The 26479-nt window shown below is 42.0% G+C and overlaps 1 protein-coding gene across 1 annotated transcript in view; it reads left to right on the top strand.

Moving 5' to 3' along the window:
* The window catches only part of ADCY8 (adenylate cyclase 8), a 223843-nt gene that overhangs the window by 118669 nt on the left and 78695 nt on the right, over window positions 1–26479 (top strand). Inside the window, exon 9 of the mRNA XM_007447988.1 lies at window positions 13807–14004. Within this exon, the coding sequence (XP_007448050.1) occupies window positions 13807–14004 (198 nt within the window). The remainder of the gene's footprint in view (window positions 1–13806; window positions 14005–26479) is intronic.

Raw genomic sequence — 26479 nt, 5'->3', positions numbered from 1 at the left:
AGGGAAAGAAGGAATACAAGATGAAGTTAAAGGAGACAGACATTGATCTTGAAAACCTAGTCGACTTTGGATTTTATTCTAAGGGAAGTGATAGAGATATTTTAAGCTGGCCAGTGACATGATCGGATTTAGATGTTCAAGAGATCACTTTAGCTGCCTGTGGAGAATGGATTGTAGGGACCAAGAATGGACTCCTTAGACAAACAGCATCTTTACTTGTGATTTACAAGAGGATACCAAAGGGTGAAGCTTTTATGTCGCTATAAAGTGTATTGTGTAACGATATGAATCATTTTAACTTGATTTTTAGGACAAGTGATAATGCCAAGAGAGGTGGAGCCACTCTTTTAGAAGCAAACCCCCTTTAGAGCCTGGGTGCTGTCCCTCATATATTGAGAAATCATCACCATTGTCCCATCCATCCCTTTCACATTGATCACAGCATCAGAACCCAGGCATTTTTCTATTACTCCTCCAGACCTTTTAAAAGAATCACCTGGGGAAAAGTACACATTTGGTACTTCCGTTTTCTATATTAGTTGTTTCTGCAGAGTAGACGTCATTTGGTCATTATTGTTATCCTGAAGTTCATATGTGCACTGTGCAGACTGAAAACACAAAAGAAATTTCTGTACGGGCAAACCTCAGAGATATCGCAGGTCTGGTTCCAGACCACCACCATAAAGCAAATATCACAATAAAGAAAGTCACACTGATTTTTTGGTTTCCCAGTGCATTTAAGTTATATTAACACTACACTGTAGTCTATTAAGTGTGCAATAGCATTATATCTACGAAAACAATGTACGCAAGTGTAATTAAAAAACACTTTATTGCTAAAAACTGCTAACCATCATCTGAGCCTTCGGCGAGTCATAATAGTAACATCACAGATCACTGATCACAGGTCACCATAACAAATATAACTATTATGAAAATGTTTGAAATATTGTGAGAATTACCAAAATCTGACACAGACACACCAAGTAAGCAAATACTGCTTTTAAAAATGGCACCAAGGGCTTCCCTGGTGGTGCAGTGGTTGAGAGTCCGCCTGCCGATGCAGGGGATGCTGGTTCGTGCCCCGGTCTGGGAAGATCCCACATGCCGCGGAGCGGCTAGGCCCGCGAGCCATGGCTGCTGAGCCTGCGCCCCGCAACGGGAGAGGCCACAACTGTGAGAGGCCCGTGTAACGCAAAAAAAAAAAAAAAAGAATGGCACCAATAGACTTGCTTGATGCAGGTTGGTTGCCACAAACCTTCAATTTGTAAAGCTCGCAGTATCTGCAAAGCGCAAGAAAGTGCAGCGCGATAAAACAAGGTATGCCTGTGTTCTGCACAACAAGACAGAAAGCAAATGTGTTTCATTGCCAGGAATATAGATAAATATCCACAGCATCATTAACGCTAATAGAAGTAGAGAGCTTGGGACCAGGTACCATGTTGGGAGCATTGCTCATATTCTTTGCATTTCATTCTCACATCAACCTTACTGGGTAAGTGTGACGTGCCTGTTTTACAAGTGACAAAATTGTGATTTGAGAGATCGGTTAATTTTTTGAAGGATATACAGGGAATGAGCAACAGAATTGGAATTGGAACCCAGTTATGTCTGACTCCAAAAAACCACATAGTCTCCATCGGGCTGCATTGCCTCCCCTTTTGGTCCTGAAGATATATGCCGGGTTTCTACCTACTACCTTGTTTCCTGGTCAGTTAGTATTAAAAGGTTGTGTGCGTGTGTGTATTCACCCTCTGAAGCTAGGTCACTCTCTAAACAGGGATATTTAGGAATTTTCTGTGAAAAGCTCCAGGAAAGGACCAGCCTCTCCTCTAGGTAGCGTTAGCATGTACCCCTAACATCTCATACCCGGCGTGTCCTGATGTGACCACTATTTGCGTGGAAAGGGCTAAGCAGGGCAGTCGCTCAAGTCTACCTAGGAATAAAACAATCATCTGATTTAGTCATACTTAAGACTGCAGAATGTTGACACCAGAAGAAAATGAAATGTGTAGGGAGTGGGGCTGGCCATGGTGGAAAGCAGGCTGTAAGAACATATTTATGTTACTATGTTTTTATCAGTCCCAGCTGGGACTTTTCTTAGATCCTGATTTCTGTATCCACTGGAAGAAAAGATTCTCATCTGATTGCCTTGCTGATCAAAACCATGTTGACCTGATGCTGAGAGCCGTTTCCTCAGAGTAAACCAGTTAGTCCTGTAAGCTGTGAGTCTCATGATCTTGGGGCAAATCTCTGCAGGACCCAAAATTTGTCCATATGATAGTGGGAAGGGCCAGAATGGAAACCCAAGAGAACTGAGTTATGGTCCTGATTTCTCCACTTACTATTGCAAGGCCTTAGGGAACCACGCCTCCCCTCCAAACCTCAGTGCTCCTATCCGTACAATGCCAAAACTGGACTGGATGATCCCATCACTTCCTTTCAGCTCCAGCATTGCCCATTCAGTTTCTCAGCCTCAGACACATGCTGGGAGTCTGTTTCTACACTGGTGAGTTACCTACACTTCGGAATCCTGCCACCCAAAGCCCAGAGAACCAAATAATTCTCCGGAAAGTAATGGGGATATCCAGTTTACAATTTTCCTAGTATAACAATTTAGCATAACTCTCATCCTAATGAACTGTCTTAAAGTATTAATACCAAATCAGAAGCAAGAGTTAAAGCAAAAAAATTATTGAGGTAAAAATCTCACCTTACTGGGGGATGAAATTTGCCCTTTCTCTAAGCATTCTGGATAACTGCATTTTGCACCAAACCAAGCATCATTATAAACCAAACAACATCATTATAAATCATCATATTTTGCCATCTTTCAGAGTCCTGTTTTCAACATGATCATTATGTTCTCCTGTTGAGAAATACTGATCACTAGGGTTTGATTTCTTTCCTTCTGTTTCTGTCCCTAAAGGTGGGGTGTAAACTAAATGGCTGACCGCTTCTTTCTGCATATAAAAGCCCAGAAGACAAAGAACACTCTTAGGGCTTCCCTGGTGGCGCAGTGGTTGAGAGTCTGCCTGCCGATGCAGGGGACACGGGTTCGTGCCCCAGTCCGGGAAGATCCCACATGCTGTGGAGTGGCTGGGCCCATGAACCATGGCCGCTGAGCCTGTGTGTCCGGAGCCTGTGCTCCGCAACGGGAGAGGCCACGACAATGAGAGGCCCGCGTACCGCCAAAAAAAAGAGAAAAAGAGCACTCTTAATTCAAATTCATTTTACTTTTATCATTTGACTTGGGCAAGTCAGTCCCCGCAAGATGTTCATTTGTTTCCTCATTCATTCAGCCACTGATTATTCAACTACTTAATGAACTAAAATTTGCCAAGTATGGTGCTGGGTGCTGAGGTTGGGAAGACGCAGAAGGAGGTGCAAAGCTGTCGAGGAGCTCACAGTCCGGTGGTATTACTAACAGGGCAACAGGCTCAGTGGACATCGCTATCTTTCTAGCAGGACCGAATATTGATCCCAGGTAATCAGGGAAGACCTTCCCAAGGAAATGACTGTTAAGCTGAGATCTATAGACAAGCAGGAGTGAGGCCAACAGTGAGGGAACACGACCCCAGGAGGAGGGAAGCAGTAAGGCCACCATCTCAGCCTGGGTTTCTGCTCCTCAAGACCAAACCACATGCTTCTCTTTCCCCTCAGAGAACTCTGGCCTAAAATTTCTACCCTGAAAAATGCCTGAAATATTGGCTATTGGTCTTGAAGAGGAAGCTGTGTTTTCAGTTTGTTCTTCAGTGATAAGCTGCTGAGTATCTAATTGTCCGTGTTCAGTCTTGATGTACAGGAAACCACAGGCAGATTTTTCTCCATAGGTAATTTCTTTTGAACCATTTTAACATCAGATGAAGTTCTGATGTGCATTGGGTGGGACATCTGTAGGCTTTCGGGATAGAGACCATGAAGGACTCTGGACATTTCCCTGAAGCCCATCTGCACTCTTCTGGTAACGCGGCTTTTGCAGACAGCAGAACTCCCCAGCCTGCTTTTAGCCCTGACTCTGAAGATAGCCGCAGAGTTCAGCCAGGAAGCGTCATTAGAGGGACCTGGTTTTTCACTCTCTTCAGAAAGGCAAATGGATTTGAAGCCTTCCAGAGAGCGTTGAGTGGATTAAGTAGGCAATTTGATCCATTAACTTTGACGCATCATTCGCCCTTTCTCTGAAGTTCCAGAGGTAGACTAAGGTGGAAAAGATAAAGGTAGAGAGAAGTTTGTGGCTCACGTGGAATTGCAGCTCTGGAAGCGAGCATTTAAGTTGGCACAAGACACGGCCTGTGGTTACCCCATAGCCAACAACTGGCTGAAACTTTGCTTAACTAGTTGGACTCCTCTTTTACCAGGGATTGACTCGTTGTTTGGGGAGCCATAAACATCTGAGGAACTGGAACCAATGAATGCAACAGTATTTTAAATATGTGAAGATAAGTGTATAATATTCTAAATGTGTGAAGATAGATAGGAAGAGAAGAGCAAAAATCTGGATTTTTTTTCTGACTTATTTCCTCGCTTTGAAAAAATAGAACTGGGATTTAAGTTTTATTAAACTTAATGCCAGTTTTGCTATGAGTGGGCTGAGAGGTGTCATTGTAAAAGTTCGTCATTGAGCTATGTCAGGATTTTCCCATCTTTTCTCCACCAAGAAGACCTTTCATTTCTCTGCCGGTGCAATTCATATGCATTAAGGTTTTTCTTTCCAAAGAAAATTGCATTTGCAGTCCCCTTTTTTAATATTAATTGGCACGTATGTCATGACCCACCATTGCTGCTGCTCTGCACAAGGAAACGAATGGTACCACTGTAAGGTGATTCAGTTCCAGCCCAGAGCAGAGACACTTGATATTTTTGTTGGCATGACCAGCCTCATGTTGGCTCTTAACGTATGTACTTACTTTTGCTTCGCCTAGGGTCTAAAAGGAGTTACAGTCCTAATCCCTTGGGTACTGATGGAACTTGAAAGCCCCTCACATCTCAAGGATCTCCAAACTACTACTGTGAATTCCGGGTTATGAACCACTGGATTCCATTGTGTCTTTCCCACTTTATGGCTTTTATATCACCTTTAGTCCCTTAAAGGATCTCTTCACACCTTGAGATGATAAGGGCTCTGTATACGTCATACGTGGTAGCACCCACTCAGGAGTCCATGCCTTCAGAGTACTTAGATACAGGACTGTTCTTAAGTGATAAACTCAGAAACAAATATGTAGGAATAATGATAGCCAAGAAGAGCTACACTAATTAGATGAATCCAATAGAAAAGTGTGTGGTAGAAGAGTTAGGATAAGGGAAGTAAAAGCCACTGAGCAGTTTCTGCTTCTCCCAGTTTTGTCCAAACACTGTGACCCACCAGGATTCTTGGCCTCCTTAATCAATAGAAATTGATCAGAGGACAGACAAGAAATTCAGGCAAGGCTTTATTGGGTATTCACAAGGAAGCTGAGTAACTGAAGTCCTGATATATGTTCATTGATTTATCTCCTGAGCTGAAACTATCTGATTGCCAAGACAATCCATTGCCCGCTTAGGGGGTCACTTGGTCAAGTGGGTTAGTAACCACTTCTCTAGACACAGCCTGTGACATTTTGGCCCAGTCATTTCAGTGCTGTGAGTACTTTGATTCTCACCTGTCCCGTGGCCCGGTAAACAAGTCACTGATGTGTCAGCCTCTCAACCCTGCCCCTCTGCCTAGGCCCACCTCGTCTCTCTCACCCACTCCCCCCAGCCCTGAGATGAGATCAGTGCTGGCGTTTGCACATCTGTTCCACACATTACTATGAATGTGGTATTTTAAAAGCTAAAAATTCAATTTTGGCAACTTGCCTCAAACCATGCAACTTCAAAGAGGCCACATCTAACTGGATGTGCCAACTTCTGTTTCAGCCACTTCTGCAGCAGTTTAGCGACGACTTTTTATTAAAAATGGCTCTAGCGTGTAACGACTAAAGTACAGTCACATTCCCAAACTGAGGTGAGCATCTTTCTGAGGAATTCAAAGGATAAAGTCAGAGTTAAGGGATCCTGAATTAGCTAATAGAGGACTGGTCAAACAGAGCCAGACGAGCTTCTGGAAGGACAGAATCAGTGTCAGACACCACTTGTCCTGGGCTAACCTGGCTCTGAGGTCCTTGGACCAGACCTTGGGGACAAAATCTAGAATGCTAGAAATTCCCTCTGTGGGCTCTGAGTCCCCTTATTTTGAGAGCTCGGCCCAGTCACCTGGAATTGTAACTAGCCCGGAAGTTCAGCCACAACTGACCATTTGCCCACCCCTCATCCAAAGAGAACCGAACCAGTGTGTCTGCGTCCAAAGGCAGTAGCCACTAGTAGGATGAACTGAAGCAAAGAGCAAGGCATTTAACATCAGGGAAAGTACACTGGGAAAGGAGTCGAGCATATCTGGGACCTAAACCCCCAAATAAATAAACTGCTTTCATGATCCACCTTATCAATGTTAGTCAGAAGGTCAAGAGTAAAGTTGTGGGATTCAAATCAATAGCAAAACTAATAAATGCTTATTGTGGGATCTGCCAGAACTCAGGGTACCTCCCCTGTCATTGTTTTGTTCTCTTAATCATAAACAGTTTGAAATTTCGGACCACAAAGTGACAAAGGCCAATCAAAGGAGTTTACACATCCTTTATTCCCTATCCAATGCAGCACCCAGACAATATTTGCAAACTTCCAGTTCTGCCCCAAAGCGGGAAGCAGTGATTATCCAAATAGCCTGGGCCCCAGACATATTGTTTGCTCACAGTTGAGCATCGGGAGCCAGGCTACAGAGGGGTGATGGAATCCTGCAGCAGGCCGGCTGGAAATGTCTGGACTATTATTTCAGCAAACAGAGTGGACATTCTGAGCCTTGTTATTTCATTTCCTGGAGCAGAAGCTATGAGCTTATTGTGAAAATTATTTAAACCTCTTCCTATAGTTGTATTCCCTAGGCCTCCTCCCACAGTGAGATCTCAAAAAAATATTCTTTTGCTTTGTTTGGAAGATTGATTATGATGGCATAAATATCTAAAAAAGAAAAGAGAAAGTAAATAGTATCCCTAAACTAAAAAAACCATCAGGCATATAATTTGAATGTGATATCTCGTTTTCTCTCAGTACAGACAGGAAAAGTTGTGACAATCTTGGCTAACTCCTCTTGCTTACGAAGAATGGTCGAATTCACTAGCACCTCCATTTTTATAAGAAGGAAACGTTGTGTGTGATGGGTTCTGGGAAGCCCTGTGTGGATATTCTCCCAGGGCCCACCCCCAACTCGGTGTTTGCCCGAAGACCACTTAAAACCTTTTACCAGAAAAACATTACATGCACATCCCAGGAAATCTCTGCTCCCCCATCCCTAGATCTGAGGGGAAAAAATAATTGTGGCACTTTCAAACACAACAAGCATCCTTTCTGAGACCCTGAATGCCAGTCATTGTGGACTAGATCACCTCCAAGCTTTCCCAAGTGAGCTTGCATAAAAAGAGCACAAAAATAATTTTTTAAAAAAAGGAGGAGCCTTCTCTTCTGGGGGTTGGTTGGGGGGGTTAATAAACAGTAGAGAAAATATAGCTCTAATGTGTGCACTTGGGGGCCCTTATTCAGGCTTAGCTTTTGTTCCTGGTGATTTTTCTCAAGTCGGCCTATAGTTGTAGGACACAGGAAGTGGGTTAGGGACTGAAAGATAAAATCCCTGCCTTTTCCACAACCCAGACCGTGCAGGCAACAAGTTTGAAATGGAGCCACAGAGGCCTCCAAAGGAGGCACGGGGAGATGCTGCCATAGAGACAATGGAAGGATGCTCCAGGAGTGAGTTGAAGAAGCTGATGGCTCTACCTGCTTCTGAGTGCAGACTCCAGCCTGAGACTGGAAGCAGGCAGAGTCTTGGGAGAGGATAAGCCATCTCGGCCTGAAAGATGGAGGCTGCTTTGAGGCTCTGAGCCTGTTGGACTGGGCATCTTCTCTGGGTCTTTCCCCAGCAGCAACAAGCTGGCCTACAATGCAGGATCTCAATCACAGCTACCTATAGCTAAATCTCAAAACTGCCATGTCCATCTCCCAGAGAAGCTAAAAGATGAGGCCCTTTCACTGATGGCTTTAACCTTACGCTTTATGCTGGTTCATGGGAAACACTCAAGTTGATGTTAACGCAGGCACTGGTCCCAGAAAAGGCTGTAAGTTAGTGCTTTCCCATCTGTGACCTCTGGTACCCTAGCAGCCAGCACCAAGAGGTAGTAGTAGGGAGGCATTTTCTGGATTCCAGAAACCTGAGTAAAACCTCACATCGACACGCATCGTAAGGCTGCCTCTCCAGGCTCTCGCTCTTGGCTGGAATTCTCTTTTGGAGTTTGTGGTAATGCCTTTTATCCCCTGCTGGTCAAAAACTAGGCATTTGATTGAATAATAGGAAAACAAACTACTCTTATTTAATACATACAATTTGGTAAGCAGAGTCTTTCTAAATTTGAAGTCCATTTGGGGGAGAACAGGAAAAACATAACAGGACTTTTGGTAGCAAGAGATGGAAAACAATGCCCGAGGAAGAGACTTACATAGTCATTCAACCTTTCATTCATGCATTCATTCATTCATTCATTCCAAAAGTACTTGTTAAGAACCTACCAAATTTGCCAGATGCTGGAGATTTAGTTATGGGTAAAACACATTGCCGGACCCTCCAGGAGATCAGATCCTAGAGGAACAGACAAATACACCAGAAGGCAATTACAACGCATCACAGTAACTGCTGTGCCAAGGATACGTGCAGACTCAAAATAGGCTTCCGGGAGAAAGAGATGTCTGAATTGGTTTTTAAAGAAGTAGTAGGGCATGCCGCCTAGCTGCCACACGTTCAAATGCATAAAATGTAATAGACTAACTGTTTTAATAGGTCACACTGTGGTAGGTGCCTTGGCTCCAACACAAGGTCAGATGTCGTTTGCATTGGGTCTGATTCTGTACAGTAGTATACTCAGGGTATGGACAAACTGGAAAGGATTGTGCCATATGTGGAAACCATGTCACCTGTGAAGTGATTGGGAAAATTGAAGGCATTAGCCCGTGGAAGAAAACTCTGGAGGGGGGTAAATAGATCTTATTCAGAGATCAGAAACAGATCCACTGGGTGAGAGTTGTGAACTAAATCAGGGAAGAACTTGAGAGGATTGTTTCCCAAATGGTATTCCATGCAATGTGTAGAGGGGATTCGAGCAAAAGCTGTTTTATGGTTATAAAAGTTTGGAAGGTGCAGAGTTTAAAAGTCTTACTTAACGTAGAACTTATCAGTGCTTTTATTTCAGTAACGCGTACCGTGAGACTCCAATAGGAGTGTATAAGAATTTTTTCATTCAACAAACGGGTACTGAATGCTTGCTTAGTGCCAGGCCCTGGCATAAGCACTCCAAACAAAAAGAGACAAAATCTCTTCTCTCTCAGAGAGTAGTGAGAACGGGTGGCAGTAAACAAACAGTGGATCCACATTTCCTAAATCGATTGGTCCACAGAACCATTTTGTAAAGAAACATCCCTTCCTTCTTGTGTTCCTTGGAACAAAATTTTTGGGAAAGAGTTAATTAAGGGGATCTAGTGATGAAAGAGAGTGATGATTTCCCCAGATTCCAGCCCTGAAGCTATGCAAGCTGAGTTACAATGTCTACAGGGATGCTTTAGAGGGTGTTTTGATACTGGAATATGTGATCCAAAAGAGCTAAAGTGTTTTTGACTCAACAAAACTGGATGTTTCTAGAGAGTACACTTTCAGCCTGAAATCTTACTAGGAATAATTTATTTGCTGACCCAAACTGATTAAGGAATACAAAGGGTATTGCTATCCATGAAGCAATAGGACCTGTGTAAAAAAAAAAAAAAAAAAGTAGGTTGTTAGTGTGTACATAAATTAAAAAAAAAAGATTCCCAAAGGAAAGTCTTCTGGTCATAAACCAAGTGATGAGCTTAAGAGGATTTATGATTTCCCCCACCCCATTCAAATGCAGTTTACAAACGGATATGTGGATGATAATTTTCACCAGAACCCCCAGACTCACAGGCAAGACCTTATGATCAGAAAAACTTGGGTTCAGAAGGGACTCTGGTTTTCATTTGGGCTTTGATCTGTGTTAAGCACCTGTGAGTAAGGAAGTAATTGAAATGCCTGAGGGGGGCATGGATCGCAGTTAGGATAAATCACCAGGCTGCAGTGTCTTTTTGTGAAGAGATTCAGACATGAGAGGCCCCCTCAGCTGCAAACTTTGATTTTTCCCAACAATTGCTGCTCTAATCTGACCTCCTAAATGTCTGAAAATGCCAGCTAAAGAAATGAATATACACATTTAGTATTGTATATTAAGTATTGTATTTAAATTGTTCATAAGATATATATGATACGTATTTGAATATATGTTTCAATGTGTAATTGAATTGAATTATAATTACATTCATAATCATTGATATTCAATTATTCTCAGTCATTTCCCATTTCCTTCCATTTCATCCATTATTTCCCCCTATTCTCTTGCCAATTGCTTAGGTTGTTTATGTGGAAGAACAGTCTCAACATTTTGGGAGGTCAGTTTAAGACTGGAATCATATTTGAAAGCTTATGTTATTTTTTAACATGATTCTGATCTCCCTCACACTAGTCCTGTAGGTCTTAAAGGGAGAAAACCATATTCTATTGAAACTAGCCTGTTCCATCGTAGACTCTAAACAGGCACATAAGATGTGTTACACATTTTCCAAATACTGCTTACAAGTGAATCACTGTGAAGATATCAGCTTATGGATCTTTAGTGTTAGCAGCATTATCTTACTGGAGGCCAACACATGGTGAAATCATCTTAGTGGCCATGACTGGTGGAGACAGAGTATCACAAATAATCTCAAATTATAGTATCCCCCAAAGCCATTCATACTTTTCAGGGGTGCACTGGGGGTAAATGAAAGCAGATGGTTTCTCTTCCTGCTTCCAACCTGCTTGACTTACTGAGTTGATGCTGGTCTTCCCTTGAGCGTATATGTCCTGAAGGTGTGACGTAGGCTGAGAGAGAGTGCTTGTCAAACAGCAGGTATAATTGTCATATGTAATTGACAAAACAAATGATCAGAAAAGGAATGGCTGAGCATGGACTACCTGCATTAAAATACTAGGGATATAATTGCAAGGAGTAAAAATAATTGCTTGGGCAAGAAAAACATTCTCCATCTCAGCATCGTTGACATTTTGATGCAAGGACTCCTTCCCAGCTCTTAATTGTAACCTGGTGGCAATGAGGAAAGAAAGAGAGGTGCTTCCAAGTTTATCTCTCACTTGAAGCAGTCACACAGACAGTCAATAAGGGGCAGGGGAGCTCTGAAAGTAGGAAATTTTACTGGTCTCTGCCTTACAAAAGCGGTCAACGGCACAGGCACTCAGGAAGCAACATCTATTCCTGGTTTTCCAAAGGTCTCCCTACAGACTGCAGTCAATCCCTGGTAACATTTTCACCAGCCCCCATCAATATGAGAAAAATGGGGACATTCATTAAGTTAAATGCATTCAGTGTAAAGAACAATCCTTTGTTTGGAGCTTACGTCATTCTTGTTGTAAAAAAAACACGCCCTTTCTTCTATGAAATGGTGGTCATATAGAGGGTTGTAGCTGTGGCAATCACTGCAGCTACTGCTATAATTTATATAAATCAGTCCAAAAGCGTTTTTGAAACTCCCCTTCTCTGTGAAATCCAGAGGTCTAAGAGCCATTGAAGGCATGAGGGACTGGTAGAGTAGAAGGCTCAATTTAGTTCAAAGAAGGAAAACTGTAGGAAAATAAAAATTACAAAGAGAGAGAGAAATTCCTAACTGTGGATCTGTGTAGATAGTGAGCTGATTTCCTCTCCTTTCCTGTCAGATCCCAGCTCCAAGCATTTGCCAGGAGAGCATTTTCGCATCTCTAAGCCAGAATGTATGTCCAGAAGAGGGCAGCCTGAGTGTCTTTTCCACCTCCTCGCCAAAGTAGAAGACTAAATTTTGTCGTTTTTCCAAACCGTGTGGAGAGAATTTCTGCCCAAGAAACCAATAGGAGATCCACAGAGGGTGGGCTCCAGTCTCTTTCACCTTCTGAGATGCTGTTCTAACATCATGTAATCCCAGGGCTCAAGCCCTCTGGCCCTACAGGGACCCTGCTGTTCAGTTTGCTGGAACATTGGTCCCTGCTTCCCTCTCTCTGCTCCAGTTCTCCTCACCTCTCATCCTCCCCCTGGCATCTGTCTTTTTCTCTGTGGTAGAGCCTCCTTCATACTCAGAGCTGAAATTAACTTCAGTGCCCTAAGAGCATATACTTTACTTTTGCGTGTTGGCACGTGCAACTCCATCCTTTATCCTGGGGCTGGAGAAGTTTTCCATAAATTCTACCAGTGATGAAGCCCTGCTCAAGAATTCTTTAGAGACTTTGAATTTAGGTTACGTTGAATATCTCCATGAAGCTTAAAAGGAAGAGTCCAACAGTACCATAGGAGGAATACTTATGGAATGGGCTAGAAGCCTCCATGAGATCAAAGCCCCCGACTCTGGCTCTGGGGTCAGAGGATCTGACCCGGCTGCAGAAAAGCTGATGGCTCGTGAGCGTGATTCTCTGAGGCTCACAGGTACACGAAGGGTTCAGGCAGAAGGACCTCCAAGATGTTCTGTCAGCTCTCACAGGCTGCCATTTGATGACTGCACCATCTTATCTCAGTCTAGCCTATGGTCTAACATTGGCCAAGGTGAGAGGCTGGCAGAGGAATGAAGATGCAGTGCGAGTGTACAGAAGCAGAATTTTCTCTTCCCCTTTACAGATGTACAGCATCCTATACCCTCTCCCCCAAGGAAATCTTTTGAGGGAGGAGATGGGCATCATTGTCATTATTATCTCTCCAGCTCCAACTCCCGTGTTTTTGGTCAAAGAAGTTGTCTTAAATTGGAGCTGTGAGTGAGCATTGCATTTGGCTAGATCCAGCCAGTTGATCTTGTCACCTGCAGCTAAATTGCCAGGAGACAGAGTCCTCCCTGCCAAATCTGGTGTGCCTTCATAAGCCAGAGCTGTTTCTGCATCCATGTGGCCACACCCAATGACCAACCACGGTGACTGTGCCTTTCCCCACCTCCTGCTGTTTAACCTGTGAAATGGTGAGAAGCTGAAACTGCTTGCATGTTTTTGCCTAAAGGAAATTAAACACATATATCTATGTGAAGATATAGATATATAATGGTCTGTGGGGAAAAAACGTTCGTCTAGTGTAAAAATCTAACAATCTGTATCAAGTTTAAGGAGCAGATCCTGGCTCATTTGGCCGTTCATGAGGAATGCTAAAAAAGAAAATGCAAGCCGTTGGTCCCCAAGCCTCTCCACCATAGTTAAAGGAAAGACCACATGAAAATGTGGAATCTACTGGGCTGGAGAGGATCATTTCCATGGACTTTTCAGATCTGTTTTCCTCTCTGCTATTTGAATTGGTTTTCTTTCTCTCATGCCAGGGATGTGCCTGGTTAGAGAAAGGGTCTTAACACTTCTTCCAAGCCGACAACTCTCCAAATACCTGAACCAAGGGAATTCAGTGCACCTACTCAGAGGAAAGAGAAATATCCCTCTTGATGTGCTATTTTTGCCAGGTTGTGTTTCTCTGAACCAAATGCTAACTTATCGACTTCTGTAGGTTTCACTGAATACAACTGCATGGAATGCTATTACTGTTTGCAATGCAACCTAATCTGAACACATTGCATTTCTTTTCAATCCAAAGGGGACTAGCAGGTTTATTGTGTTTGCATGTGCTTTCCCCCTAGACTCTGGCTGCCCTAACAAGAAATTCAATAAATCTACTTCCAAACCATCTTGCACAAGCTTTGCATGTCCAGTCTGGGCCTGAGGAAATTAACAAGAGAATAGAACATACCATCGACTTGCGGAGTGGCGATAAATTGAGAAGAGAGCATATCAAGCCATTCTCACTGATGTTTAAAGACTCCAGCCTGGAGCACAAGGTAGACCTGGGTCTCCATAGTGGCTCTTTCTCTGGAATAAATTGTCGTAAATGTTCATGGGACTAGAGAGAGCCCAGGGGCTGTGGTTTTGGTTGGTGTGTTTGTTGTTTGGTTGGTTTGGTACTGTCTTTTCTTTTTCTCTTTGAAAATCATGAGTAGACTGAAGGCCATGTAAGGAGATGCTGGTTAGATAAAGAGAGCCTCAGCTTTGCTTTTTAAGGAAAAGATGACGGAAAGAACAAAGGAGTTCCTTCCACTCTGAGATTATTAACCCAAATGTCATTAGCACCCACTTGCCTTTGATTGTAGGTGAATCTGCCACACTTGTAACATAATATATGAGGGCACCTGATAACCTAATGCAAGCATTAATGATAAACACTGTCTTTCTTAGATTGGAGACACCTGTTTTCCCATTTTTCCAGTTGTCCACTGCTCAGACCCCCTAATGTAAGGCACAGTAGGTGGGTTGTGGATTCAGAGTTGGGTTCGAATTCCACCTCTGCCACTTCCTTGCTAGGTGACCGTCAGTAAGTGAAGGATTGTGTGAGCAAGAAGTCCTCTCTGTACAATAAGGATGATGGACGTGCCTCCCTCTTAGGTTATGACGAAAGACTCCAGGCAATGCGTTGATCAGATCAACTGTTCAAAAGTAGCCCGCGTTACCATACTGCTGATGACTTTTTTCCATGCCCCTTCTCCCAGCCCAGCTCCAAACTGCAGCGTGTATGTAGTGGGGAGGTGGTGCTGTCCCTGCTTAACTGGGCTGCTCTTTTGCACTGATGGAGGCTGACAGACCTTCTTTGACTGAGCACAGGAGGTGCTTGGCATCTGCAGGAGCTTCCGGCAAGAACAGCAGGAAATTTGCAAGCAAATTTCAGGAGTTTGATTCTATATTGTGCAAAGCTCCAGCAAACAATTTTTTGTGAGTCTGCTCAGCTGCCTGGGAGATTCTACTTTCCTAGGCTTGGAGAATTCACACTTCTGTGCACATGCATTATTCCCAGCGAATCTCTTTGATAAACTCCCTGAAGGTTGCAAACTCCAAAGTATTATCTTCACCTGTGATTGACAATTTGAAATGTATCATGTCTACGTACTAACAAAACAGAAGGAAAAGAAACATTTTGCCTGTTCAACAGTCCCCCTCAAATAGCAGGTGGACTTTTCTTGTTAGTAATATAACTAAGGGCTTACCATCCAAATTAAATGCATTTTCTTTCCTGTTTGCTACATAGAAGGAGCTAGGAAGAGCAGGGCGGTCTTGCAAAGAATCTTCTCAATGAGCCTGTGTAAATACCTGTGTCCAGAGCTATACAAAACCCTTTTTATTCATTCTTGCTAAGGAGGTACTTGCTTCACTAATGACCTGACCCTTGCAGACTAGAGATAATTTCTAATGTGTTTTATTCAGTAGTGTCTGGCCCGCACCTGCAGGCACCTGGTGTTGGAGGGGGGATGGATCTAGGGGAGGCACAGTGTATCTGAGGTTGATTTCTGTGACCAGCTTCTAGGAGAAGCAGAGGGCAGCATCCTGGATGGACATGCAAGGATGTGGCCACTAGTCCAGCTTTGCATCACCTAGCGTGTGCTCTGCATCGTGTAGGTTACGGGAGTGAAGGCAAGTGGGCACATCAGCTAATGTTCACTGCCCTCGTGTCACAGAGACGGCCCTCGTGACTCTTGCTCTGAGACCCTTTCCAGGGGCTGCATTACTGCTGAGCAGAGGATATTTACCAAATACCAGGCACTATTCTAAGCTGTTTGCACATATTGACTAACAGTGACAGTATGAAGTAGATGTTATTAGGAGCCTCATTTTATATTTGCTGCAATGGAGACATGGAGAAACGATTAGGTAGCCTGCCCAAACTCGAACTGTCAGTAGAAGGGCTGTGATCTGAGCCCACTGTGACCCCAAAGCCAGTGCCCTTGTCTGTTCACGACACTGCCCCTCGCAGGAGCCCTGGGGACTTGCTCTCCCAGGCTCTTGTCCAAAGAAGACAATCCTATGCTAGGTTCATCATCTTCTCCTTGAACTTTGGATGAGGTGGAAGGCACAGGACAGGGGTTTGGGAGAGAGATCAAGTAAGAAAGGGTCCTAGAAACCTTACCAAAATAACAGGGTCTTCAAATCCATACGACTCCAGAGTTAGAGAACAGCATCAGTGTGAATCTACTCTGTGCCTGGTGTTTCTGTATATTGGTCTACTGCATCCTCGGGGAAACAGTGCTATCTTGCTTCCAGAAGAGAAAACTGAGCCTCCTAGAGGTTAAGGAGAGGTCATAGCTCTCAGAATCTGGATGCCTATTTCATTGACTCTAAGGTACCATCAACTGTGAGGTGCTTGATTTTTCTATGCAGCACTAAGAAAAACCACCCAATGAGCTGTGCTTACACCCTCAAGGTAAAAATGAACAGAAAAAAAACCCACCCAGCAGACAGAGTCAGTGAGGAAATTCACATGCCTCTATCTGGGTATTGGTTAGATTAAAAAAAAAAAAAAAAAAAGAACTCTCCAAGAAGTTGAATCCAAAATGAAATCCCTGAGTTCACACACTGAATGTGATCTTAAAAAAAAAAAAAAAAGTCAGGCAGAGAATTGAAAATGGTTCTGGATTCGTATTGCCCCCTGGTGACCAGCAGAAGCAATCACAAACCTCCGTGGAAGTACTCTTGTTTCAAGACTCCTTTGATAGTTAAGATACTTTCTGATTTCAGAGATGTTAAAAGGTGGGGTAAAAATTGTGCATCTTAGATTTGCTGAAATATTTACAGTATTTATGACTCCAGTCCCACTGCCCTACCTGCTTCTTGGGAGCAAGTTTGGAGCATAAAAGTATGTTTTCTGAAAGGAAAAATGGAAATGGAAAGAATGATTTTACCTTGGAAATTCTGTAGGGAAGAAATTTTTGAAAATTTCTTTTCAAACAGAAAAGAAATTCTGTTTGAACAATATACAAATATATGAACAAGGGAAACTGTTCTCCACTCCACCTTTATTTGTGAATGAGAGAACACAAAAAACTCTTTTGAAATGTCATCCAGACACTTCCTGGTTACATTAGTTTATAAAAATTAGCATATCTAGCAAGTGTTATGAGAAATGGGACTTTTATATGTCTCCTGGTGTTGCATAAATACTTGTTGAATGAATGAAGACTCAGGTTTCGGAGAATCTTTGAGGAGATTACCTCGCAGCTGGTCTCAGGATATTTTTTGTGAATTCTAAGAACCAAAGGCATGGGTTGGTTTTTGTTTGTTTGTTTGTATGTTTGTTTGTTTTAACATCTTTATTGGAGTATAATTGCTTTACAGTAGTGTGTTAGTTTCTGCTTTATAACAAAGTGAATCAGTTATACATATACATATGTTCCCATATCTCTTCCCTCTTGCGTCTCCCTCCCTCCCACCCTCCCTATCCAACCCCTCTAGGTGGTCACAAACCACCGAGCTGATCTCTCTGTGCTATGCAGCTGCTTCCCACTAGCTATCTACCTTACGTTTGGTAGAGTATATGTGTCCATGCCACTCTCTCGCTTTGTCACAGCTTACCCTTCCCCCTCCCCATATCCTTAAGTCCATGCTCTAGTAGGTCTGTGTCTTTATTCCCGTCTTACCCCTAGGTTCTTCATGACCTTTTTTTTCCCTTAGATTCCATATATATGTGTTAGCATATGGTATTTGTTTTTCTCTTTCTGACTTACTTCACTCTGTATGACAGACTCTAGGTCCATCCACCTCACTACAAATAACTCAATTTTGTTTCTTTTTATGGCTGAGTAACATTCCATTGCATATATGTGCCACATCTTCTTTATCCATTCATCTGTCGATGGACACTTAGGTTGCTTCCATGTCCTGGCTATTGTAAATAGAGCTGCAATGAACATTTTGATCTGACTCTTGGCAGTGGAGTTTCAGGAGAGACGATTGTCAGGTTCTGCTTACTCCCTGCCGTGTCATTTCATGGTGGTTCACACACATACACACAGAGGAATCCTTAGAGTTAAGCTTCAGGAAAGTGTGCTCATGACTCATTTGTCTTACCCAAGTTTGAGCAGCACATTTTCCTTCTGTGTTCCAGGGTTTTCGCATCTGTGAACTGAGATAGTTGGACAGCTCCTAATAGCTTTCAGCAGTCAGTGCTGTGAGGTTGTGAATTCCCTAGGGTCATGATGAACACATGTGCTAGTTTGCCTGGTTTACATCCATTTTCTCAGTGTTATTATAAATAGCACCTCCGTTCACTCAAAAATCACGTGGGTGACAAGTCATGTGACCCAAGGCTTAGACCTTGGCCAGGTTAGAATTAGTGGTTCTCAACATCTTCACTTCCCTGCAGCCCCATGAGGTCTCTGGGAAGACCCCAGGTTGGGGGAGGGGCCCTAATCCCATCCTCAAAGGTCCCCTCCAGTTCCTGCCAGATTTCACAGAAGAATCCTCCGCCCTTCTTCAGTTTCCAGCTAAAATTTCCTAAGGGAGCTGACAGATCTCAGGGGCAAACAAAGATTAGAACTATGGTAAAGAGATGTAGGAAACATGACCTGTTTGTCAAATACTATCAATCACATTGGAATTTTTTCTTTTATTATATATAATTCTTTTTCTTCCTAAAAAAAATTAATTCATTTTCACTAGCGAAAGCTTATACCAAGCATATAAGGCAAGAAGAAAATGACATCTCTTGTAATCTTACAACCCTGGATAACCATTGTTAACATTTTGGCATCTGTCATGAGTCTTTCATGAGTATGATTCTTTATACTTATCTATGGAATTTTTCTATTAAAACAGGACCATTTTGTACATCGTGCCTTGTAACATAGTGTTAAGCATTTTTGCTTGGGCTTTTCCCCACATTGTTAAATGTTTAGTTACAAAATAATTTTTGTAACTGCATACTAATCCAGTGCATGTTTTAACCATTTGGGGCTCTTTTTTTCTCTCAGTTTTTCACTATTATAAATTATAAATTGCATTGCAATGACCATTGTCATAGTTAAATCATACATCCATGTTTAATTATTTTCTTAGGATAAAATCGTAAGAGTGGGTGTGAGAATGCACATTTTAAAATACTTGATGTGCATTCTGAAATCATGCTCAAAAATTATGCCTGTACTTTTTAAAACTTGCCAACTTGATAAGATACAAGCAGCATCTTCCTGCCATTTAAAAAAAATTATTATTGAGGTTGAATGTCTTTCTGTATGTTTTTTATGTTTTGGTCTTTATATTCTTTTGTGATTTGCACACTTGTCTTAATTGTGCAATCTGTCCATTTATCTTAATTGTGTAACTTAAACTTTTGTCTTAATTGTCATCTTTTATTGTGCTACTCACCTCTGTCTTATTGATTTGTGTGTATTCTTTATATAGTGAAGAACTTAAGCCCAGAACACTTAACAAGAAGGTGATATTTCTCAGGCTCTGGCCCGTATTTCTCTTCTAGGACAAGACTCTGAATGAAGCTTAGTATGGGGAAGGGAATTAGTTATAATTATCTATTAATGTTTCCAGGCCAGAGAAACCAACCCAAAACTTTCAGTGCCTTAAGAGAGCTTAATAACATGAAAACACTTATTTGGAGTGACCTCACTCAGCTTAGTGTTACAAAAACAGCGTGACCATCTCAGAATGAGGCAACTTCCTCATCTTGACTGAAGATTAAGATGTTTAATAAGTGCTTCAGAATTGATTAAAAATTTATGCTTTGATGTGGGTATTCTAGTGGGATAAGTGTTAAAATCAAACCATATCAATGATGATTAGATTTCCTTCTTTCAGTGCTGATATCTTTCTCTTAAATCCTGAATTTTTTTTCTTTGAGAAATCAGGCCTCCTTTGTCAATATTAACAGATTTAGCAATAAAAAGCCTCTTTGTCCTAGGATAATAGTTTTCAAACTTGAGGATCACCTGGGGCTCTTGTTTAAAATGCAGGTGCCTGCCCATCACTCTGCCCCCAAGATTCTGATTTTGCAAGGGGACCTACATTTTGAGAAAACCCTTCTGGGGTTCCGTTGTCCTGAGTTGTCAGCCACCTTTCTCTGTCCTTGGCGGCACATCAGGACTTGGGCTAGACACTTGCTTCATGCCTTCAGAGACCAGGTCACATCAGAAGTTACCGAGTCCATACTCAAGGCCAACATGGCCTCAGACAGGCCTAGAAGGAATGTCTCCATAAGCCTCCCAATGCTCCCAGGAGGTCAGGCTCGGGGGTCAAAGAGACCTTGGTTCAAATCCCACTTTGGAAATAGATGTGGGTGCAATGGATTAATTTACCGATCATTATTGGATACTGACAAGTTGGTAGCTTTCCATCACTCAGATGGACACCCCGGCACACATGAAAAAGCTTCATTTATTTCACAAGTGTTTGGTCTTTGCTAAAAGACAGAGGGAAGAACATATACTTGATTACTGAGTAGACATGACTTGAACCCAATTCCTGCTAGATACTGGCTGGGTGTTTCAGGACAGGGTGTTTGATCTCAGTGAGATGACAGTGATCATACTACCTGCCCCTCATTGGATTGTTCTGAAAATTAGATGACAGAATACTCATATAATAGGTGTTTGAATAAATGCACTAGTTATCGTTTTCCCTTTCCTCCTAATGAATTCCGTGCCAATCCAATTCTGGGTGAGGCTACACCCTCACTTAAAATAAATCTTACACTTCTAGAGCTTCTTTAGAGAAACTACTTTGTTAAAAAGTGTCGGGGGGAGAGCAGTGTTAACGTGTTTGTATCCCAGGGTACCAGGGTCGCGACTTTCATAAACACAGATTTATATAAGTACCTAAAGGTGTGTCCTAAGCACGTACACACCTACAGGCCATCGATAGTGCTTGCTATGAACCAAGTTCGGTGCTGAAAATTTTCAAAACATTCATTTAATATTACTTTTGTTCCATCAGTAACCACATAAAAACAAGGATTTGTCACACAAGGAAACCTTGAGATAATCCTTTGGCTGAGTACAAGTGGTTCTTAGCTCTGTTCAGAATTTCACTCAGTTTTCTCTACCTTTAATAAAGAAAATCAAAGCTAAGTGGAGGCTTAAGAGATTTCAGGAAAAATATATCACAGACTTTGAAATGTTTCTTCCTCCCATAAACTCCTATTGGAGTTACAGTGAGTAGACTAAAATAATTAAGGAGGAATTTCAGCAAAGCAAAGAAGGCTAGGCAAATGAATGAGTAATCTGATGGATTAAGATGTTGGATTCTGGAATTAGGTAATGAGGAAAATGCTTTTGTCTGTTTTCGGAGACGTTCAGAATCGGTGGAAACACACCATTTCTTACTTAGATGCAGAGGAGAGGAACGTGGAACACCGAACCAAGTGGTCCTTGGTGTTCTCTCTCATTTACCTGAGTTAGACACTTCCTGATCATTTTCATGATCCTATTTTTAAAAAATTCTTTTGAAGGAATTATTCTGTTGTAGGCTCAGGTTACTCTTGGGTTTTACTTCTCTAATAAGGCTCAGAATAATAAGAATATTTAGGCCACCTCCTTCAGGTAAGAAGGACAGATTTCAAAGAGGCTTAGGGGGCAACAAAAATCCATCCCTATTCACACAGTAGCTAAGTGAGACTCCTTTACATTCCTGATATTACCTTGTAAAATTCCTGCTATTTCTACACGCTCTAGGTAGTCAAATGATATCAAGGCCCATTTCACTTGTATCTTTTTTTATCAGACCAATTAGCTAGCTCCAGTCCCACAAAGCCAGCATTTTCAGAGTCAGGAGTACCAATTTCACCTATAATAATGTAGTGTAGGATGATAGAATTATGATGATTTCAACCTAAAGGTCATCAGCTCAGTCCTTAAAGTAATCCTAGTGTTTCATGTGTGGATATCACCATCACCTGTAACCAGGGGCTTCTAGGCAAGGAATAAAGGGAGAGTTATCACTCTCACTGTTGGGGGACTGGGCCAGTCAAGAAAGGAAGAGTCTTTTCTCCCAAGGATGGGAGATTTGGAGGAGGGTGAGCTGGGAGAATGGTGGGTTGGAAACTTTATGAAGTTCTGCTTGGGAATTCTCCTATGACAATCCATCCCCCTACCAAGGAAGACCATATATTGTCATTATCAAAAATATTTATGTAACATATTATCATTGAGTCTTCTGTCATCTCTGGGATGGCATCCTTCCAGCTTAATTCTTCGGAAGCTGTCCATCTTAAATACATGCTAGCATGACCTTGTGAGTTTACTAAATATGAGGAAATCTACTTTGTTCAAAGGTCAAGTTACTTGGGAAGACGTATACCAGTGAGACATTCCTCAGATACACCTGTCACTCGTAGAATTGTTCTTGAAAATGATTTGGTTAGACGCTAGACACCAGGATAGGGAATATATTCTATTTCAAAATATGCAATTATTGAAAATTAGTTCCTAGCTTTTTTATTGCTATTGCTTTTCACCCAAATGGTCTCATTTAAGGGAGCTCTAGCCAGTACCATCCTCCATAATGCATGAATTCAACAGAACAGACGTTACATTTCTTCATTCACTCATGCAAAATGAGCAGATTGTCCCAGTTGAGACTCTTCTTTAACAAACATATTAATTTATATTAATGAGAGGTGTGCTAGAAAATTATCATTTTTCAAATTAGATTTATGCAAAGGTGGAATGGGCTCTCAAGTGAGGGGCTGATTACCCCCATCACACTCAGGCAGGAGTTAATGGCTCATTTCTGAGAGGTTTTACTGAGTGAAATCAGCATTACTAAGAGCTGGACCAAGGTGACAAATAAAATCCATTCCACCTATAAAATTTTTCAATCCACATACACACTTGAAACAAAGACCAGAATCATTGTAGTTTGGACAATTAACTAGATTATTGCTATGGTTAGAAGCGTCCTCTGCATCTGGTAGGGATGTAAGAATTTAGTCAGTACCTTTTAGCTCATAGTCGAAAAAGAGGATCTAGCAGAGCGGGGTGATTTCCCTCCAACCCACCTAGGAAGATTTTCCGGGCATGTCTCAGGCAAAGAAACATAGCAAATTAGAAGCCCTGTTCATCACCTCTGCAAGCTAGCTTCCCTGGTCACACCTCTGGGGATGAACAATCTAGAATGGTCTTTACCTTGTGTGATCACACTTGGGGTTCCAGGCTTCCTTTTGACAGATCTAGGAACCCACAGATCCTCCAGGCTCTGAGTTCATTTATGAATATGCCTTTCAAGAGCGTGCAGGGCCGACATCCACAGACATGAACAAAATGCAGCACAAGTCCTTCCTATTCCCCTTCCTTAGCAGGGAACCCAAGTCTCAACCTGATCAAATCAAGTAGGAATATTCATTTTGAAAACAATTTTTCAGTTATTTGAAGACGGTGGCCCTCTTATTCTGTTGCATTTAATAAAATCCACTGTATCTTTTATTTTCTTCCCTGTTATTTGTTCACTCCTCTAGGCCTTAAGAAAAGGGTGCTTTACATTGCATTGCTTTGTGCTGAGGAGCCATTCATTAGTCATGAAAATGCAGCAGTGCCAATTTATTAAACTAATTCATGGGCTGTTTATGAGGTCCATCCTTTGCCCAGATCATGTTTCACCTTCATTCTAATGAAGATTTACATAGACTCAAATTTTTAACCCATTTTCTTTCTTTGTATTGTAAACCACATCACTGAAATATAACAAGACACATGATCATGCACCTTGTGAAGATGATTTTACCTTGAAAATAGCAAAGTTGCAGCAGTTAGTGCAGCCAGTGAGGCCTTGCACTCTCTGGATTCCATCCTTACAATCTGTGAGGTCCTACTTGAGTTACTCAGTTATTCTAATATTCAGATTCATTACCTGCAAAATGGCGATATGATAAATGGGATCTTCTTTAAAGTGCTGTTATGATAATTAAATGAGATCATCCACATAAAGCATGTAGCCTATTGCTTACCTTGCACTAGATATTACTCATTATTACTCAATTTGTTACACTAGATTTTGACCATTTCCTGAATCAACCAAAGCCTTACAGATTGAAAAGTAATAATACAGTTGTTCTTCTGTACCAGCAGGGCCTTGATTCCAGGACCCGCGCCCCCGTAGATACCAAAATCCACAGACACTCAAATCCCTTATATACAATGACATAGTATTTGCATATAATCTACACACATCCTCTCCTATACTTCAAATAATCTCTAATTTACTTGTAATACCTAGTACAATATAAATGCTATGTTAGTAGTTGCAAATGCAGTGTAAGTACTCTGCAGATAGTTGCCGGTGAGTGGAAAGTTCAAGTTTTGATTTGGGGAACTTTCTGGAGTTTTTTTTCACGAATATTTTTGATTTGTGGTTGGTTGAATCTGATGTGGAACCCCTGGATACAGAGGGCTGACTATAATCAAAATTCTAATCTAAGCTCTCAAAGGAAGCATTTGTAATTTGTTCCAAGTGGCACGGTCTTTTTAATTGGTATTAATCCCATTTATAGTTGGCTCAGTTACTGTCTTCAGGCATTTCCTGCCCAAAGACACTGATCTAGGAGCCAGGAGATGTGGCTTATCGTCTGAACTTTGCCACCAACCACCTAATTGACTTTGACCAGCTCTTTCCCCTATCTGATTCTCAAGTTCGTCATTTGTAACATACACAGTTGCCAAGTCCTCTTACAGACCAAGGACTCAATGAACTATAAGGGCCCAGTGGTCATTTCCAAGGACAGCTTTCCTAAAGGTCCCTGGAGAAGGGAGAATTCCACCCATTGATGGAGGATCTTTTAGGAAGAAAGGGAAGGAATAAAGGGCAAAGTCTTTTCCTAAAACAAAAGACTGCATAGAGATTATAATTCCCCTTTGAAGAGTCTTCTCTAACTTGATGGACCAATCACTCAGCAACACTTTGGGGGACCCTACTGAGTACAAGGTATAATTTTGTACAGAGAAATAGAAGACAGCATTCTAGAAAGCAACACTGTGGTTGAAAAGCAGGCTTCAAAAAGGTAACAAGTATAGCAATAAAATATGTAAAATTAATTGATTATAGTAAACACTTATGTAAGGTTACCATGTGCTATAAGCATTGCTCTAAGCACTTTGCATATATTAACTCATTTCATCCTCCCAGCAGCCCATACGATATAGTTTTTATTATTATCCCCTTTTTCTGGATGAGGCAACTGTGGCACAGAAAACCTAGTAAATTTGTCCAAGGTACATAGCTAGTAAGTGTTGAAGCTGGTATTCACATCCAGGTAGTCTAGGTCTAGATTAGTCCATGCTCACCACTAAGGTAGAAAAGAATATGTGGCACCAAGTGAGGACAGAACAGAGACCAGATAAAGAGTCTGCCTATGGCAGGAAGGAGAATACGTGTAACGATATAGCTGTGAACCAGAGTGATCAGTCAAGAGGAAGTGAAATGATTCATCACTCAGTCTCATCCTGAGCCAGTTAGGAACGTTCTTTCCATAGTTCTGTCTCCTTACATTTCCAAAGTACACTCCATTATGAAACCCAGTATTTTATATTTGATTGGTTTCATCTTCACAAATATTCCTTTCTGTGACTGTGCTAGGCACTGGAGTTCAAACCTGAAAATAAGAGAATTTATTATTAAATTCTAGCATAATAAAATACAGTAAAATGGAAGAGCGCTGCAAAACCTGTGAATTGTATTCATTCCCCCGTTTGATAGTTAAGAAAAGTGAGGTTAAAAGGAATGGGTTTTGCTCACAGTGAAACACTGACAGAGTGAAAGATCTGGAGGTACAGCAGATACTTTGTCACCAACCAGCTTGACTTCTGAAGGAAATGAACAACGTGAAACCAGATGCAACTTTAGTCTGGACAAATGATGATTATGTGACATTATTTTTTAAGTCATCAGTTAAAACATTCAGGAAAGGAGTCAGGACTCAGGCTTGGGATCGATAGGAAAAAAACCTTCCCACAGTGAGAATGAGCGCAAAATGGGAAGGAATCCTTTTGCAAAGGAATGAGCTCTTAGGCACTAGGAGGATTCAAGTTGAGGGTGTTTGAAACCCTAGGATGCCCTGCCCCAGCTCGGAGAAGAGAACCCCACTGCCACCAACAAAGCAGAAAAGATCACATCTGATGATAATCAGCAGGCATTTGAGTAGCCCTCAGGGATGTTACGGAAAGGATAGGCAACGGTCCATCATGACTCCAAGATGCTGTGATGATGGAAGTGATGAGGATGATAAAGATGAAGATGATGAAAAGGAGCAAGAGAGAGATTCGGTACATGAAAATTTATTATTGTTCTTAAAATCTCATTATTGGGCTTCCCTGGTGGCGCAGTGGTTGAGAGTCCGCCTGCCGATGCAGGGGACACGGGTTCATGCCCCGGTCCGGGAAGATCCCACATGCCGCGGTGCGGCTGGGCCCGTGAGCCATGGCCGCTGAGCCTGCGCGTCCGGAGCCTGTACTCCATAACGGGAGAGGCCACAGCAGTGAGAGGCCCGCGTACCGC

The sequence above is a fragment of the Lipotes vexillifer genome, unplaced genomic scaffold, assembly GCF_000442215.2.
Source record: "Lipotes vexillifer unplaced genomic scaffold, Lipotes_vexillifer_v1.1 scaffold796, whole genome shotgun sequence".
Lineage (NCBI taxonomy): Eukaryota > Metazoa > Chordata > Mammalia > Artiodactyla > Lipotidae > Lipotes > Lipotes vexillifer.
The sequence above is the reverse complement of the archived record's forward strand: the minus strand, read 5'-3'. Positions and strand labels throughout refer to the sequence as shown.